The sequence below is a fragment of the Pristiophorus japonicus genome, chromosome 5 (assembly GCF_044704955.1).
Source record: "Pristiophorus japonicus isolate sPriJap1 chromosome 5, sPriJap1.hap1, whole genome shotgun sequence".
Taxonomy (NCBI): Eukaryota; Metazoa; Chordata; class Chondrichthyes; family Pristiophoridae; genus Pristiophorus; species Pristiophorus japonicus.
The window spans coordinates 283,682,645-283,701,851 of NC_091981.1; the positions used below are offsets into that span (position 1 = coordinate 283,682,645).

Genomic DNA, 19,207 nt, shown 5'->3' on the forward strand with positions numbered 1-19,207 from the left:
ACACAAAGAAAGCTGAAAATCTCTGCATGGCGCAAAATAATTTATTTGAAACAGTCAGCTAAATCAAAATTCTGTTTTTCCTCATGTATATTTAAAAACAAAAAAAGTTTAGAATTTTTGTCCCAGGTAATGTTTTGCAGGTAGGTTTCAATTTAAACAGGAGACCATAATACTTCACAACATTCCTCAGGTCTTTAAAATTTAGCACCTATTTATATTACAGGCGTGAGTTTGCAATGTAGTAAATTAACATGAAGCACCAAAGTGCATCAAGATATCCGTACCAAGCTTTGTCCATAGGGAAATCTACGCATTTATTCCAATTAACTGCATTTGAATCAAGTTCGTGTAAAACAGATTAAAATCTTTGGATTAGTTTGTTCCACAGCATAAATCAGTGAGTTAGTACGGCTTTGTATTTGATGATGGTTTGGCCAATGCCCTGATTTTGGAGAGGGAGATAGCACAAACAGTACAGAGATACACTCTTGGGTTACCACAATTCTCCAAGCTCTCCTCCTTACCACTACAAGTGTTCTCCTGGCACTGGTCTGAGCAGAGTTTGGTACCACTCCTCATGCGCGACAGAGGCTTCCAGGGCTCAGCGAGCAGCATATCGCAGCTGAATGTTTGGATGTGTGAGAAACTGCAGTGACTCACCTGGCACTTTCCCTATCAAAAGTGCCTTGTTGAAACCAGATTAAAAAAAACCTACCCACATGGAGCGAAGCTCTCATCTTACTAGTCTGCCACATCACTGTAGCAAAGCAGTGGTTTAGTTATATCTTTCACTCTCTCTCTCTCTACATATCTCTCTCTCTCTACATCTCTCTATAATGTATTTTTTATAAATGCAACTCCTCATTCTAATATACCATCCAGAATAATTCAGGAAAATCAAACTGGTGGCAGGGAAAAGGAAGGAAAGTCAGATTTAAAAAACCATCTCAGATTTATTGTGGTTTTTTTTTGCAGTATCTCAAGGTCATTTTCATTGTCGGCTTACAGCAACAAAATTGAAGTGTGATAACAGAAGGATTAGAAGGAGTTGATCCCTTTTTATCAATGCCCGAATTAAAATTCTTTATATAAAGAAACAACAAGGTCTATAAGTTAGCCTCTAGTCTTCATTGGTTCCTCGGAGATTTAAAGCTGAAAATGAAGACTTTGAAACTCCATTCCTGCACATTTCTCTCAGCCTAGATGTTATTTCTTCACAAGCCACAGACTATTTTTTTTAAACCTAAAAACAGAGGCTGGTGCTTCGAAGTTTGGTTGTCCCGTGCAGGTACTACATTGGAGACACGAAAAATACAAAACTTGGTTTCAAACTTTTGCCAAAATATTGCTTTTCTTATTTGACTATTTTGAGCAGAAAGTCAGCAGCTGAACCATCTGTTCTGAAGGAGGATATGAACTCAAAACATCAACTCACTGGTCCCTCTACAGATGCCGATAGCCCTGCTGTGAGTTTCCAGATTTTCTGCTTTCTATTCAAATTTTTACTTTTCAGTCACTGCACATTATTAAAAGATGGCGTTACCCTCTCATTCCCAATTGTTATCTGTAAGCAGCAATTAGAAAAGTGCCTACAGGCAATTTTTCATTTTGATTGTGAGCAATGGCATATCTAGTAACAACAGGGCATCCTCATTAAAAATCTGCATGCTTACTAAGTTTACAGTGACTTCAAGCATCGGCAGAGTATTTGGAGTGTAATCCGATCCGACCAGAAATCCCCACTCATGCAATTCGAGCAGGAGAGTGATCATGGGCAGTAGCCCTGTCCAATGATACCATCTCCAATGTGGGGTGCTGAGGCCAATAGTAATGACCTATTGCTACCCAGGTTAGTTCAGATAAGCCAACACAACATAGACGAAGAATCAAGTGCTTGTAATCATGATTTTTGTGGCCCAGTTCTCATTGTGAACTGAATGAGAGATGTTTTTTTACCTCCGTGTGGAAGGAGGGAGGGAGGGAGGGAGGGAGGGAGGGAGGGAGGGAGCATATGAGCGAGAGCCAGATACAGTGAGAAAATAAAGTACTCAGATTAAAGTAAACTTGATTGACAACTTCAGACCTTCAATTTTATTGTTGGAAAGGTAGCAAGTCTAAAATAGATGCAAGCAATTGTAAATCCTAAGTTTAGATTTGCTTGGTTGGAGTATTAGTTACATTGTAAATCATTTCATCAATTATATTTCAAAGCTTGAAAACCTTCCTTGCTAAGGGATCACATTAATGTAAGTCTATTACACAACTAGTCAGACATTATAATTTGTTCTTATGTGAAGGTCCAAATATATTTTAAGCTAGAGCATGCCGGCTTGTCCTGTTCCTGACAATCAGTGAAATAAATTACAGAAAGGAAACATGGCGAGCTTATCTTTGAAGTGATTTGGCCAAACAGTGGCCCAATAGAAGTACAACCAGACAATTTTATATCCTAGGGAAAAGGGGAAAATAAAGCAGAAAACATGGAAAAGATAAAAACCAAGATGTGAACAAAGCTGAGAGAGAACGAAATTGCATGGGGAAATTTTATAAAAAGCTCAAACCAATAGGCAATCAATAAACCTGCTGTTCTTCCTGTTCCAAAGGTCAGAAAGGTGACAGACATCGAGCTTGTTACAAATCCACCAACATAAGGAACAAAGGATGCTGGAACTCCATTTCCACACACTGAAAATAGATATCCGCTTCATTCCGCCTCAAACAAAAATCATCTGAACAGAAGTATCCGAAGGACAGCATTAACTGGGATATCATCACGTGGCTCTTTCTGAGAAGAACAGCAAATTAAACTGACCCACTTCACTGGGAGTATAATCGCACATTGAAATTTTTTTTTTTTTAAAACAGAGGGTCGAGGGCTGTAGCAGAGGACTACGCAAACGTTTGAACTTCTGATTCGTCCATTCTGCGAGCGCGCTCTGGGAATTTAGACCTATTCCAGTGCGGTGGATGCAGAGAGCTCCTCTTCCAGAACCTAATACATGTTGAACTTCCCTTATCCGGCACCCTGGGGACCTGGCCTGAGCCGAAATGAGGGATTTTTGCCAGATAAGGAGGTCATCGGCCCGGGGGTGGGGGTGGGGGGGGGGGGGAGGGAAAGGAGGGCAGAGATCTGGGGGGGGGGGGGGGAAGAAAGGAGGAGGAAGTCGGCGGCCCCGAAGAGTTGGTGCAGTCAGAGGACGCAGCCTGTTGCCCGACCCCCCGGAGGGAGCCCTGAGCGGAGGAGCGGCCGGCCCGAGGACTGTGGCTGCAGGAGTTCCAGTAAGGCGAGAAGGAGGAGGCAGCCAATAACCCCGACATCGAGGAGAAAGATTATATTGGTGAGTACCTTGTACGAATTAAAAAAAAATGTATGTTCTGAGACCAGGGAAGGAAGGATTTTGACCGGTTGCGTTCTGCGCACATGCCACCCGGTGCCAGGAATGGTCCCGGACATGGTGCCGGATAAGACAGTCCCGGAGAAGAGAGGTTCAACCTGTAGTTAAAAGATTGCAGACACTGGTGGCACTGTCTAAACATTTCAATATATCTCAGTTGGATTGAAATAATGTGTACAGGGGATTCCCCGAACACTTTTTAATGCTGGTTTAACAATGCGCTGGAGTGAAGCCCCATGCTGCAGAAGACTATTCCTTCGAGGGTGACTGACAGGTTTGAGTTCTCTCTGAAGTTAGGTCAAGCCCGACTCCAGATTTATGCTGCAACTTTAGAGTTGCTAAAGTTATCGAGTGTAAATGCAATCTTTGTGGCGAAAATCAGATGAATCAAGAGATGCTAGTTCAACTGGAATGGCCTGTACACAGTAGGAGGAAGAGCTAAGTGGTTCCACAGTCGAGGGAAACAAATTGAGTCACGCTGGGAAATGGTGTGCTGAATCTCAATTTCAAAGTAATGAGAATCCAAAGCATGTCAGACTTGCTTGCAGCAGGGTTATTGATTGTCTATTGGTTTGAGTTTCTAAAATTTCCTCATGCAATTTTTTTTCTCCTTCAGCTCCATCTGACTGCAACCTAAAGCTGAGTTAGGAAGTGTGGAACCCAGGCATACTGCTCGGTCAAGCTCAGCTTCCTCCTCCACAGGTCCTCTGGTATCGACTGCTTTCTTCTAACTTCACCATCCCTGCCAAAACCCTCCAACACAACGCGCGACTTTTCGAATGATCTTCGAGTCAGCCTCCAGGTCTCAACTCCCGCCCCACTCCACCACATACGTTACAACTCAAACAAAAGAGTTTCCAGCATCCTTACATGCATAAAGTGGTATATCTGAGGCATGTACGACGTATAGAAGGCACCTCAAGTCGCTGGAGATGTATCACCAATGATGTCTCCGCAAGATCCTGCAAATCCCCTGGGAGGACAGGTGCGCCAACATCTGTGTCCTCAATCAGGCCAACATCCCAAGTATTGAAGCACTGACCACACTCGATCAGCTTCGCTGGGCAGGCCACATAGTACGCATGCCAGATATGAGACTCCCTAAGCAAATGATTTATGCGGAGCTCCTTCATGGTAAACGAGCCAAAGGAGGACAGCGGAAACGTTATAAGGACACCCTCAAAGCCTCTCTGGTAAAGTGCGACATCACCACTGACACCTGGGAGACCCTGGCCGTAGACCTCCCGAGGTGGAGAAAATACATCCGGGAGGGCGTTGAGCTCTTCGAGTCTCAACGCAAAGAGATGAAGAGGTCAAGCGCAGGCAGCGGAAGGAGCGCGCGGCAAACCAGCCCCACCACCCCTTCCCTCGACAAATGTCTGTCCCACCTGTGACCGGGTCTGTGGCTCTCGTATCGGACTGTTCAGCCATCAAAGAACTCACTTTGGGAGTGGAAGCAAGTCCTCCTAGATTCCGAGGGACTGCCTATGATGATGATGATGGTACACCCAATATCGCCTTGCCCTCTCAAAGCCTCCACCGGCCCAATGTCCCAGTGAGCTAAACCTGAAATTCTCACCCTCACTTTCAAATCCTGTAAAAGGAGTGGCGAGCAGCGGCCATGGAGCAGCGTGGAGGCATGCAGCTCCAGGAGGCAGCGCGAGCTGGGCAGCAAAGAGTGACATCAGCAAGGTCCAGGTCGGTAATTGGCACGTGGGCAGGTGCAGCAGGAGCGGTAAGATATAGGGGAAGGAGCGGATGGAGATTGTGGAGGGATGTAATCGGGGCCCAGAGGGGACATGAGTTTGGGGCCAGAGGCAGCACGGGCCAGCCCACACTGCGATGTGTGCGCGCACTGGGTCCGTGCAGCACAGCAGGTCTCCAGTTGTCTTGGTTAATCCTTGCCACTGGTCCAAGATCTAGCTCTGTCAAGCCCATGTGGTGGCTGGTGTGCAACGGCAAAATCCACACACCGGCATCTTCCACCCTTGAGGATGTAGTTTGGGGTTCTTCTTTCGAAACACCTGTGAACTCATCCTTTTTTTGTAAGATGTGGAAGCAAGTCATCCTCATTTCGAGGGACCGCCTAAGATGATGACTCCAGCCTTACACTCCCCCATTAGTGGCTGCTTGTTCAACTACTAAGCTTTTGCTCTTGAAGCACTTTTGCTTGACTGTGTCTTCAACCCACACCCCAATAATTTACCCTCTTCCTGTTTTCCTTTCTCCTGTATGAGGAGCTGGATGAAAATGCAATGCTGTAGTCAGTTGGTATATTGGCATTGAAGGATTGAGAGGAGAAAGATCAGAATAGCAATGATGACCACCTTAGTTTCAATAATATCCATGACTTAGTTCCACTGCAGCATTTCAGCACATAATCAGGCTGGTACTTTAGCGAAGTACTTAGAGTGCTGCATTGTTACCGGTACTGATTTTGGGAGAGATGTTAAACTGATGCCTCTTTGCTCAGACAAATGTAAAGTGTTCAATGTGTGCCCACAGAATTTTATAGTGCAAAGAAGGAGACCATTCAGCTCCTTGTGTGTATGCTGGCTCTTTGCTAGAGCAATCCAAAACTAAGTTCCACTGCCCCTGCCGCAACCACTCTGCAGCAAAGTATTCCATGCTGCAATAGCCCTCTGCATGAACAATTTCTAACCTCTCGCCTCACTGAGGATTTTAAATTGATGACCCCTCGTCACTGACTCCCCAATCAACAGAAATAGTCATTCCCTAATTGCTCTATCAAAACACATCATTTTATATACATTTATTAAATCTCCTCTCTTCTGCTCCAGTGGGAATAGTCCCACTATCTCAAGATTCTCCTCTTAACTATATAGATTCCAATCCCTAGCATCATCCTGGTGAACCGATGCTGTACACTCACTAGGAGTTTAATAACCTTCCTATAATGGGGTGCCCAAAACTACACAGTACTCCAACTGTGGCTGAACCAATACTTGGCACAAATTTATTCGTTCAGCATTCTGTGCCTCGAATTAAAAGAAAAAATGCGGTGGACCTTTTTATGACTTTACATGGCTGTAGTTACATTTTCAAAGCATTACATATTTGAATTCTTAGGTTTCTCTGTTCACTTACACCCTTCAGTGTCTTTTTATTGAGTGTATACTACTTGCCTGTTTTTACCTACCAAAACATATGACCTCACACAAACATTAAATTGCATCTGCCATCTGTCTGCCCATTCCACTAGCGAAGTCCAAATATCTCTCTCTCTCTCTCGATTGAGAGAGAGAGAGAGAGAGAGAGAGAGAAATGTGGATCAAGGACTGACCCCCAGGGCACACCACTCCCAACCCTCTCCAATCCGAGCAACTTGTATTTACCCTAACTCTCATGTGGCTCCATTTCATTTTACATAACATAACATAAGAATTAGGAACAGGAGTAGGCCATCTAGCCCCTCGAGCCTGCTCCACCATTCAAAAAGATCATGGCTGATCTGGCCGTGGACTCAGCTCCACTTACCCGCCCGCTCCCCATAACCCTTAATTCCTTTATTGGTTAAAAATCTATCTATCTGTGATTTGAATACATTCAATGAGCTTGCCTCAACTGCTTCCTTGGGCAGAGAATTCCACAGATTCACAATCCTCTGGGAGAAGAAATTCCTTCTCAACTCAGTTTTAAATTGGCTCCCCCGTATTTTGAGGCTGTGCCCCCTAGTTCTGGTCTCCCCGACCAGTGGAAACAACCTCTCTGCCTCTATCTTGTCTATCTCTTTCATTATTTTAAATGTTTCTATAAGATCACCCCTCATCCTTCTGAACTCCAACGAGTAAAGACCCAGTCTACTCAATCTATCATCATAAGGTAACCCCCTCATCTCCGGAATCCGCCTAGCGAATCGTCTCTGTACCCCCTCCAAAGCTAGTATATCCTTCTGTAAGTAAGGTGACCAAAACTACAGTACTCCAGGTGCGGCCTCACCAATACCCTGTACAGTTGCAGAAAGACCTCCCTACTTTTGTACTCCATCCCTCTCGCAATGAAGGCCAACATTCCATTCGCCTTCCTGATTACCTGCTGCACCTGAAAACTAACTTTTTGGGATTCATGCACAAGGACCCCAAGGTCCCTCTGCACCGCAGCATGTTGTAATTTCTCCCCATTCAAATAATATTCCCTTTTACTGTTTTTTTCCCCCCCCCAAGGTGGATGACCTCATATTTTCCGACATTGTATTCCATCTGCCAAACCTTAGCCCATTCGCTTAACCTATCTAAATCTCTTTGCAGCCTCTCTGTGTCCTCTACACAACCCACTTTTCCACTAATCTTTGTGTCATCTGCAAATTGTGTTACACTACACTCTGTTCCCTCTTCCAGGTCATCTATATATATTGTAAACAGTTGTGGTCCCAGCACCGATCCCTGTGGCACACCACTAACCACCGATTTCCAACTCGAAAAAGACCCATTTATCCCGACTCTCTGCTTTCTGTTAGCCAGCCAATTCTCGATCCATGCTAATATATTTCCTCTGACTCCGCGTACCTTTATCTTCTGCAGTAACCTTTTGTGTGGCACCTTATCGAATGCCTTTTGGAAATCTAAATACACCACATCCATCGGTACACCTCTATCCACCATGCTCGTTATATCCTCAAATAATTCCAGTAAATTAGTTCATCATGATTTCCCCTTCATGAATCCATGTTGCGTCTGCTTGATTGCACTATTCCTATCTAGGTGTCCCGCTATTTCTTCCTTAATGATAGCTTCAAGCATTTTCCCCACTACAGATGTTAAAACTAACCGGCCTATCGTTACCTGCCTTTTGTCTGCCCCCTTTTTTTTAAAAAACAGAGGCGTTACATTAGCTGCTTTCCAATCCAATGGTACCTCCCCAGAGTCCAGAGAATTTTGGTTGATTATAACGAATGCATCTGCTATAACTTCCGCCATCTCTTTTAATACCCTGGGATGCATTTCATCAGGACCAGGGGACTTGTCTACCTTGAGTCCCATTAGCCTGTCCAGCACTACCTCCCTAGTGATAGTGATTGTCTCAAGATCCTCCCTTCCCACAGTCCCGTGACCAGCAATTTTTGGCATGGTTTTTGTGTCTTCCACTGTGAAGACCGAAGCAAAATAATTATTTTAAGGTCTCAGCCATTTCCACATTTCCCATTATTAAATCCCCCGTCTCATCTTCTAAGGGACCAACATTTACTTCAGTCACTCGCTTCCGGTTTATATATCGGTAAAAGCTTTTACTATCTGTTTTTATGTTTTGCACAAGTTTACTTTCGTAATCTATCTTTCCTTTCTTTATTGCTTTCTTAGTCATTCTTTGCTGTCGTTTAAAATTTTCCCAATCTTCTATTTTCCCACTAACCTTGGCCACCTTATACACATTGGTTTTTAATTTGATACTCTCCTTTATTTCCTTGGTTATCCACGGCTGGTTATCCCTGCTCTTAACGCCCTTCTTTTTCACTGGAATATATTTTTGTTGATCACTATGAAAGAGCTCCTTAAAAGTCCTCCACTGTTCCTCAATTGTGCCACCGTTTAGTCTGTGTTCCCAGTCTACTTTAGCCAACTCTACCCTCATCCCACTGTAGTCCCCTTTGTTTAAGCATAGTATGCTCGTTTGAGACACTACTTCATCACCCTCAATCTGTATTACAAATTCAACCATACTGTGATCACTCATTCCGAGAGGATCGTTTATGAGGAGATAGTTTATTATTCCTGTCTCATTACACAGGACCAGATCTAAGATAGCTTGCTCCCTTGTAGGTTCTGTAACATACTATTCTAAGAAACAATCCCGTATGCATTCTATGAATTCCTCCTCCAGGCTACCCCGTGTGATTTGATTTGACCAATCAATATATAGGTTAAAATCCCTCATGATTACTGCCGTTCCTTTTTCACATGCCTCCATTATTCCCTTGATTATTGTCCGCCCCACCGTGAAGTTATTATTTGGGGGCCTATAAACTACGCCCACCAGTGACTTTTTCCCCTTACTATCTCTAATCTCCACCCACAATGATTCAACATTTTGTTCATTAGAGCCAATATCGTCTCTCACAACTGCCCTGATATCATCCTTTAACAACAGAGCTACCCCACCTCCTTTCCCTTCTTGTCTATCCTTCCAAATTGTCAGATACCCCTGTATGTTTAATTCCCAGTCTTGGCCACCCTGCGACCACGTTTCTGTAATGGCCACCAAATCATACCCATTTGTAATGATTTGTGCCGTCAACTCATTTACTTTATTTCGAATGCTGCGTGCGTTTAGGTAGAATGTTTTAATACTAGTTTTTAAAACCATAATTTTTAGTTTTGACCCCTCCTGCAGCCCCTTTATATTCATACATATTGTCCCTTCCTATCACCTTGTGGTTTACACTTATCCCAGTGCTACTCTGCTCTGTTGCCACCTGCCTTTTGCATTCTTTCTTGGGGTCCTGTTGATCTGCGCTCGCACCCACTCTAACTAGCTCAGAGCCCTCTCCTGGGTTCCGAATACTCCTCGTATTGAGGCACCGAGCTTTCAGGCTTGCCTTTTTATTACACTTTGACTCTTTAGAATTTTGCTGTACAGCGGCCCTTTTTGTTTTTTGCCTTCGGTTTCTCTGCCCTCCACTTTTACTCATCTCCTTTTTGTCTTTTGCTTCTGTCTCCATTTTGTTTCCCTCTGTCTCCCTGCATTAGTTCCCATCCCCCTGCCATATTAGTTTAACTCCTCCCCAACAGCACTAGCAAACACTCCCCCTAGGACATTGGTTCTGGTCCTGCCCAGGTGCAGACCGTCCGGTTTGTACTGGTCCCACCTCCCCCAGAACTGGTTTCAATGCCCCAGGAATTTGAATCCCTCCCTGCTGCACCACTGCTCAAGCCATGTATTCATCTGCGCTATCCTGCGATTCCTACTCTGACTAGCCACTACTTTTGAGGTCCTACTTTTTAAATTTAGCTCCTAGCTCCTAGCTCCTTAAATCTTAAATCCGTCTCGTAGGACCTCATCCCTTTTTTTAAACCTATGTCGTTGGTACCAATGTGCACCACGACAACTGGCTGTTCTCCCTCCCTTTTCAGAATGTCCTGCACCCGATCCGAGACATCCTTGACCCTTGCACCAGAGAGGCAACATACCATTCTGGAGTCTCGGTTGCGGCTGCAGAAACGCCCATCTATTCCCCTCACAATTGAATCCACTATCGCTCTCCCACTTTTTCTCCTGCCCTCCTGTGCAACAGAGCCAGCCACGGTGCCATGAACATGGCTGCTGCTGCCCTCCCCTGATGAGTCATCCCCCTCAACAGTACTCAAAGCAGTGTATCTGTTTTGCAGGGGGAGGCAGCTGGATACATCTGGATAGTTAGAACATACTTCTTGAGACACCTTATGAATACCATCACTACATCTCGTATATTCTTTATCAATTCAGTCCAGTCATTCCTTCAAAAAGTCTATTAAATTTGTCAAACATGGCTTTCCTTTAATAAGTCTGGGCTAGCTGTTCTCAATTATCCTGTGGATTTATAAATACTCAAATTTTATCTTGAATTATGGGTTCTAAGTTTTTGCCCATAGCTGGCATTGCACTTACCGTCTTTACCAATTTTAAAGACTAAAAAAAAAATTGTGGGCAACTATCTCTTTTCTGCCTTCTTTCAATAGCCGAGGCTGCGTGCCATCAGTACCCTGTGACTTATCCATCTGCTACGCTTTTCAGAACCAATTCCTAGTCAACATTCCTCCTGCAACCACCACCACCAAAAAAGGATCTGGTCCTTCATTCATTTACTGTTTGCGTGACCCTGTTGTGCATAAACTAGCTGCATGCATGTTTGCCTACATAACAATGATTGCTCTTCAAAAAGGTACCACATTCATTGTAATGTGGTTTGGGGTATTCCTGAGAAATTGATACTGTTCAACATAAATGCAAATTCTTCCCGTCTCTAGAAAAATGCTGTAAGCTTGGCAGCTCTTAAGTATTCCCTGCCATTATAAAATTCAGCATTCCTATTTTAATAACATTACCGCAGAAGACAAAAAAACCTGTGGAGATCTGCATTATAACACAAAAAAAAAATCAATAAATTTCAATATCCTGGGAGCATTAATCAAATACAAACCATCAAACTGATAATTTTGGTATTTGGACATCATCAAAAAGAAAAGCTTTAAATTGTCAGGAAGGGTGGTTGAAGTCTTGAGGTGCTGGACTTGTTTAAGCGGTTTTTCCATTGCACGGGTTCCATACCAGCTCCCAAGATGTTTGCCCTTTGCTGCAACCCGAAAGTGTATTTTTTACAGAGTCACTCAGGTGGGCAATTTAACATTCGGCTAGCAGCCAGCTAAGCACTGGGAATTAGCTCCATGAGCACAGGTCTTATTCAAATTGAAGGCACTTTTGGAAATAGGTAGAGACACACAAGAATATAAGAATTAGGAGCAGGCCATACGGCCCCTCGAGCCTGCTCTGCCATTTAGTAAGATCATGGCTGATCTTCAACCTCAATTCCACTTTCCCACCTGAACCCCATAGCCCGCGATTCCCCTAGAGTCCAAAAATCTATCTATCTCAGCCTTGAATATACTCAATGATTCAGCATCCACAGCACTCTGGAGTAGAGAATTCCCAAGGTTCACAACCCTCCCGAGTGAAGAAATTCCTCATCTGTCTCAAATGGCCGACCCCTTATCCTGAGTCTATGCTCAACAGGATTTGTGGTTTAAGTGTATGGATCAAACATAAAACAAAATTCACAAACTGATCTAATAGATGGCTGTCCATGCTTTAAAATATTTCCATTACCCATTTAATTTCATTTTACTGGATGACTGGTGTAAGAGACATGATAGCTCTGATTACCAACTCCAAAACTACACAACAGCACAGATAGACAGATGGTGTGTTTGCCCACAGGGTGACATTCAAGTGCTGTCACAAGCCAGTTATATTTGAATACTGTACTCCAGTAGTTAGCGAAACCAGTCACATCTTTTCCAGGCTTTAAAAGTTAATACCTTACAACAGAGAACCCCCAGATCAAAACAATTAAAAAGCCTAACCTGAAAGCTACTTTCCAGAGTGCATTTTGTGCAGCACACTTCAGGCATTGATTATTGAACAAGTCTGCGGCGATCACTGTGACCTTTGAAATTTCCTTACTCCTTCATGGTCTAAAGGCAGGGGCCAGGGAATTTTAACAAGCCTTTTAGATGTTAATGTGCCCTGAAACAAAATAGAATAAAATTGCTATCTTTGCAGGATTAACTCATGTCGATTATTATTGAATTTTGACTTGACTGTAGTACAGCTTTAATGTCTAGCAAATTTCAGTTCTACTGCATTTCATTTTCAGCCTGTGTGTGTCACTTGCTCAAAATTAATTTTGAAGGTTACATTACTAGAGCATTTGGCTACTGTATCGAGACAGTATGTGGCCACTTTACCACAGAACAGGATCTAAAGATCGATCAATCTATACTGTGACACACATATATTTACTTTACAAATTTTAATTAACAGCAAATCAATGCTCGATTAATCAGCATCTTGCCTTCATAATGAGACTGGTAGAAGCACATGCTCCCTCCGTACCTTGTAAATTATCCATACCTGCTGATGGTAGATGTACAAAGGTAGCCATTTTTCATCCTACACAGGCGAATACACTGATCATTTTAGTAAGGCAACATCCAATTAAGGTGGTACCATTGTGGAAAAAATAAACTCTACAATTTTCTTCTGCACCTTGGGCTAGGGGGTGGGGGTCGACAGGAAAAATGGATCAGACAGGATTACCATTCCTGATTCACTAACATGGTGGAAAACTTACCTGCTAGTCAGCCCAATGTAGGCTCAATCATGAACAATGGCGACATTGATCTTGGAGGCCCACTTGGGGCTCGCTTGCCGTGTAGGAATTCCGTGCAGAGCGCTTGCTTTGGGAGCCTTGTGTCAGGCATGCCAACAATGTGGCCGGCCCAACAGAGCAAAGGACACCCTCAAAGCCTCGTTGATAAAATGCAACATCCCCACCGACACCTAGGAGTCCCTGGCCAAAGACTGCCCTAAGTGGAGGAAGAGCATCCGGGAGGGCGCTGAGCACCTCGAGTCTCGTCGCCGAGAGCACGCAGAAAGCAAGCGCAGGCAACGGAAAGAGCGTGCGGCAAACCAGACTCCCCACACTCCCTTTCCTCCAACGGCTGTCTGTCTGTCCCACCTGTGACGGAGACTGTAATTCCCATATTGGACTGTTCAGTCACCTAAGAACCCACTTTGAGTGGAAGCAAATCTTCCTCGATTTCGAGGGACTGCCTATGATGATGATGGTCTTGGAGGGCTATCAGCACCAGCGCTCGAAAGGTATGGTCTCAGTGAGGGAACCAATGAAAACTGAATACCCAAACACCAAAAAAAAAAGCTACAAAAACTCTGCTCACTTGACAAACACAGATAAAATGTAAAGTTACCCTACGACACATCAGCACTTCATCCCTTTAATCATCATTTTTAAAGTACCCTGCGCAGAATGTGAATGCAAAAAAAACTGTCAGGATCAGCATGATCAAGTGAGCCATGAATAAAGCATGTTCGCTATTTTATTTTAAAAACCCTGCATCTTCAAAGCTACATTCAATTTTTCACCAGGCTTCTCGGAAACCCTTTTGATGAATGCTCCTGAAATCTACATTTTAAATATGTAAAAATACAAGTTCAAATTGTTGGGTCATTGTTGTTTCAAAGTTCTGCAGGGCTGACAGAAGTGCTTAAATATTGGATTTCTGTCATTCAGGCAACGTAATTTACGCTGCAATACAGGCAAGAATTTCGGTTTCAGAGGATGGATGCAGTTGTATAAAAATGCTGAATTGAAAATTTGTCATCATAGCAGCTGTGCCACAATTAGTAGTGATCAGCAGAACTGTAATACTGCCTTCTATCAATTAAACATTAAAAATCAGAAGTGAAATAGCAGTCGCAATCCAGCACAACACAGGCAGCTGTGCATCTCCACCCACCTACAGCTGACCCAGTTTCCTGTAAAACATGTAGTGTCAAGCAATGCCATGGGCACTCCAGCTCACATAGAAATGAGATTTGGGATGAAGCAGACGAGAGGGGGAAGGGTGCAGTTGCATTAGGGGATAATTACTGAATCGATTCCTTATTATTGATTTTTTTTTAAATAAAAGCAGTGAACTCAAAGAATAATAATGGAACAGAAAAATATGGAAGCATACAGCTTCTTCCTTTTACCATACAGAAAGAAAGATCCCACGGCATTATTCAAAGAGGAGGGAGTTATCCCAGGGTCCGGGGTTGTGTGTCCCTCTCAAGCAACACCACCAAAAACAGATGAGCTATTATTCATCTCAAACAAAAGCAAAGTTCTGCAGATGCTGGAAACTTGAAATAAAACCTGTAAATGCTGGAAATACTCAGCAGGCTAGGCAGCATCAGTGGAGAAAGAAACAGTTTCAACGCTTCAAGTCAATGACTTTTTAAATCAGAACTTGAAGACGTTAGAAATGAATAGCTTTTAAGAAAAAAGCCTGGGAAGGGTGGGGCGGGGCAGAAAAATAACAATGGGGAAGGTCTGTAATACGGTGGAGGTCAAATTTGAGGATGGAGATGTTCAGGGAGTACTTGGCTGTCCAACATGACTCAACAGGGGTGGTAGGGCTACAGAATTTTGTTAGTTTTGAACCCGCTTTTGGCATTTAGCATGCAGATAGCCCTGTGTAGTAGCTTACAATGATATCTTATTTTAAGATATGTCCTTCAACACTTCCCATTTAACCAGGATTGATCTTCTGACTTGATGGTGACGGAGGAGTGAGGTGTGTGCCAGACCATGAGATTACAGATTTTGGTGGTACAGATATACAATTCTGATACTGCTGATGGCCCACAGTAACTCATGAATGCCCAGTATTGTCCTTGCTCTGTTCCACTTAGCACAGTGGTCGCGGCACACTGCAGAATGGAGGATGGATCACTGTGGAGACGAGACTCGCTATAACCTGAAAACATTTTTACCACGTTTCCCTCTATTCCAATCAATCGTAATTTGAGCTTTGTCAGGTGACGAAAGCAGCTTCAAGAAAAACTGAACTTGGATATTCCAACGAGGTGGCAACTCACAGTTCAGCAGTGGCATTGGCAGAGGTCTGGAAGCAGGTTGCCCGCCCCCTTAAATGACACAGGTTTTATGAGCAGGGCAGATGTAAATATTGAAACCATGCCAGGAGAAAATACAAAATGTTAAATGCCAAAAGCAGCATGTAGGCACAATGGCAGATGTTGTGAATTAATAGAATGGGAGAGTTCTTACCAAGCTGCTTCACAAAGCTTATATTCCTTTTCAATGCACTGTATTTTCCCAAAATCAACTAATGAAGAAATTCTGGACTGCTTTTTCTGAGCCGAGTTTGGAGTCACGAACAAACATGCAGCCTTGTTTTATTCATGGTTTCTGGACAGCATCTGTTCACAAGATGCTTCTAGGAACAGAAAAACAAAACTGAAGGCTGCTACCCTGAACAAAAAGACTTGTATAGCACCTTTCACATCCTTAGGATATCCCAAAGCGCTTTACCACTGAAGTGTGGTTGTTGTTATGCAGACAAACACACACCAATATGTACACAAGATCCAACAAACAGCAATGCGATGCATGACCAGTTAATCTGTTTTAGTTGAGGTATGTCGGTTGAGAGACTGGAAAAAAGTACCGCTGTTCTTCGAAAAAGTGCCATGGGGATCTATTACGACTGCCTGAACAGACAGGTAGTTTAACATCGCACCTGAAAAGCAGAACCTCTGACAAAGAAGCACTCCGTCAGTACAGTACGGTATCGTTCGCCTAGATTATGTGCTCGTTATCCTACCATTTTGTTGTCAATGCAAAGCATTTTTAGATGCACATAGCAAGATCAGTGATCTGAATCCCAGACACACTGAAGCAAAGAGCTGCAGGGGGAAGCCTTGTACCACTTCAAGTTTCACACCGGCTGCAGTATAACAGCCCAGTTTAAAGCCAGTGACCATGGACCACCTGAGAATTTCATAAATGTTTTTAATGTCAGAGAACCCACGCTCTCATGCCATCTCCTAATGTTAATATTTAAATTGGCTGGTGAGCAGAACTTTGCACATGCGCTTGCACAGAGCTTCTTTATCGCCAGGCTGTGTGCTGCGCTGCCCAGTGTGGTCCTGAGCCAGTGTGATCAGGAAGGTCCCAGAGGCATCACACGATATTGGTCTCAGACCAGTACTTATTGGCATCACAGCCCAAGGTAACATGCCTAGGCAAGTTCACACATTCACAAACTTCCAAAAGTCATGGAAAATTTTAGAAATGTATAATTTGCCATAGTAGTAATGTACTTTAAAATGAAAAGTTTCAGGAACCATTTGAAAAATATTAAGCACTATGCGGAGGAAAAGATTCTCAAAAAGCTCTATTGTAACCTCTGTTAATACAGTCAGCAAGTGAGCTTAGAAAAGAAACATAGAAAATAGGTGCAGGAGCAAGCCATTCGGCCCTTCTAGCCTGCACCGCCATTCAATGAGTTCATGGCTGAACATGCAACTTCAGTACCTCATTCCTGCTTTCTCACCATACCCCTTGATCCCCTTAGTAGTAAGGACTACATCAAACTCCTTTTTGAATATATTTAGTGAATTGGCCTCAACAACTTTCTGTGGTAGAGAATTCCACAGGTTCACCACTCTCTGGGTGAAGAAGTTTCTCCTCATCTCGGTCCTAAATGGCTTACCCCTTATCCTTAGACTGTGACCCCTGGTTCTGGACTTCCCCAACATTGGGAATATTCTTCCTGCATCCAACCTGTCTAAACCCATCAGAATTTTAAATGTTTCTATGAGGTCCCCTCTCATTCTTCTGAACTCCGGTGAATACAAGCCCAGTTGATCCAGTCTTTCTTGATAGGTCAGTCCCGCCATCCCGGGAATCAGTCTGGTGAACCTTCGCTGCACTCCCTCAACAGCAAGAATGTCCTTCCTCAGGTTAGGAGACCAAAACTGTACACAATACTCCAGGTGTGGCCTCACCAAGGCCCTGTACAATTGTAGCAACACCTCCCTGCCCCTGTACTCAAATCCCCTCGCTATGAAGGCCAACATGCCATTTGCTTTCTTAACCGCCTGCTGTACCTGCATGCCAACCTTCAATGACTGATGTACCATGACACCCAGGTCTCGTTGCACCACCTCTTTTCCTAATCTGTCACCATTCAGATCATAGTCTGTCTCTCTGTTTTTACCACCAAAGTGGATAACCTCACATTTATCCACATTATACTTCATCTGCCATGCATTTGCCCACTCACCTAACCCTATCCAAGTCGCTCTGCAGCCTCATAGCATCCTCCTCGCAGCTCACACTGCCACCTAACTTAGTGTCATCCGCAAATTTGGAGATACTACATTTAATCCCCTCGTCTAAATCATTAATGTACAGTGTAAACAGCTGGGGCCCCAGCACAGAACCTTGCGGTACCCCACTAGTCACCGCCTGCCATTCTGAAAAGTACCCATTTACTCCTACTCTTTGCTTCCTGTCTGACAACCAGTTCTCAATCCATGTCAGCACACTACCCCCAATCCCATGTGCTTTAACTTTGCACATTAATCTCTTGTGTGGGACCTTGTCGAAAGCCTTCTGAAAGTCCAAATATACCACATCAACTGGTTCTCCCTTGTCCATTCTACTGGAAACATCCTCAAAAAATTCTAGAAGATTTGTCAAGCATGATTTCCCTTTCACAAATCCATGCTGACTTGGACCTATCATGTCACCTCTTTCCAAATGCGCTGCTATGACATCCTTAATAATTGATTCCATCATCTTACCCGATGTCAGGCTGACCGGTCTATAATTCCCTGTTTTCTCTCTCCCTCCTTGTTATAGGGAGGGAATAAGATTTGAAAGATCCTGCAGCTCGGTCTTTTAAATTGAATTCTCAGCTCCTTTACCATCATGGTTTAAATCACATTGCACCTACAATCCCAATGTTAGGATCACAGTTCAACTATCTGCACAATAAATGGTACTCCTTGCAGTAATACAAAGACAAATCTTATCGCTGTAATGAAAAGGAACACAAGCTCTTCCAATATGCGCAGCTGAACAATTGTTTTAACCGCAGAAGCTTTGACTATTTAGAAAGCTGTCCTGCACACAAGAGCAGCTGATTCAAAGCAGACAAACAGACACACCAAGTACATTAATTCAATAATTCATCATCTTCAGAGCATTTCAGCTCCCGAGGGCCACCTTCTACATATTCTTGTGCTTTGCACTGGCACTTGTTTCTATGGCAATGACCTTTTCAAGTCCGATGCTGTAAACACTCTCCAAAATAAGCAAGCTTTTTTAAAGTCCCCAAAATTGCAAAAACACAATAAATTTGAGGACTCAGCTAGAATATGATCCACAAAGAAAAGAACGCAAAAAGACAGTAGATAGAAAGGAGGAAGAATTAACACTTAATGTCTCCAAATGTGATCATTAGCAATTGGAAATAATGTGCACTTCCAACAATTCTTCACGGTGCACTACAAATTTCTCCAAACTTTTCTGAGAGAAACTTAACATGCTCCATTTCCTCCATTCCCTTATTTCTTCTCTTTCTCTGCTTTAAAAGCATTGTTTTTTTAAATCACTTGGAAAAGCGCATCTCTTTTTTTTTGGCACAATGAAGAAAATGCAAGACATGTTTGAAGAAACCACACCTTATCTGCACATGCCCAAACAACCTCATTGCATCTCCTAG

At 43.4% G+C, this 19,207-nt stretch overlaps 1 protein-coding gene across 6 annotated transcripts in view; it reads right to left on the reverse strand.

Annotated features, from left to right (window-relative positions):
* The window catches only part of nktr (natural killer cell triggering receptor), a 220,321-nt gene that overhangs the window by 162,156 nt on the left and 38,958 nt on the right, over positions 1 to 19,207 (reverse strand). For 5 of the 6 annotated variants that reach the window (XM_070881739.1, XM_070881736.1, XM_070881735.1 and 2 more), the window contains exon 2: positions 12,470 to 12,632. The exons of the other annotated variant lie outside the window; for it this stretch is intronic. In XM_070881739.1, coding sequence (XP_070737840.1) covers positions 12,470 to 12,517 — 48 coding nt within the window. In that variant the 5' untranslated portion in view covers positions 12,518 to 12,632. The remainder of the gene's footprint in view (positions 1 to 12,469; positions 12,633 to 19,207) is intronic. 6 annotated transcript variants of the gene reach the window in all.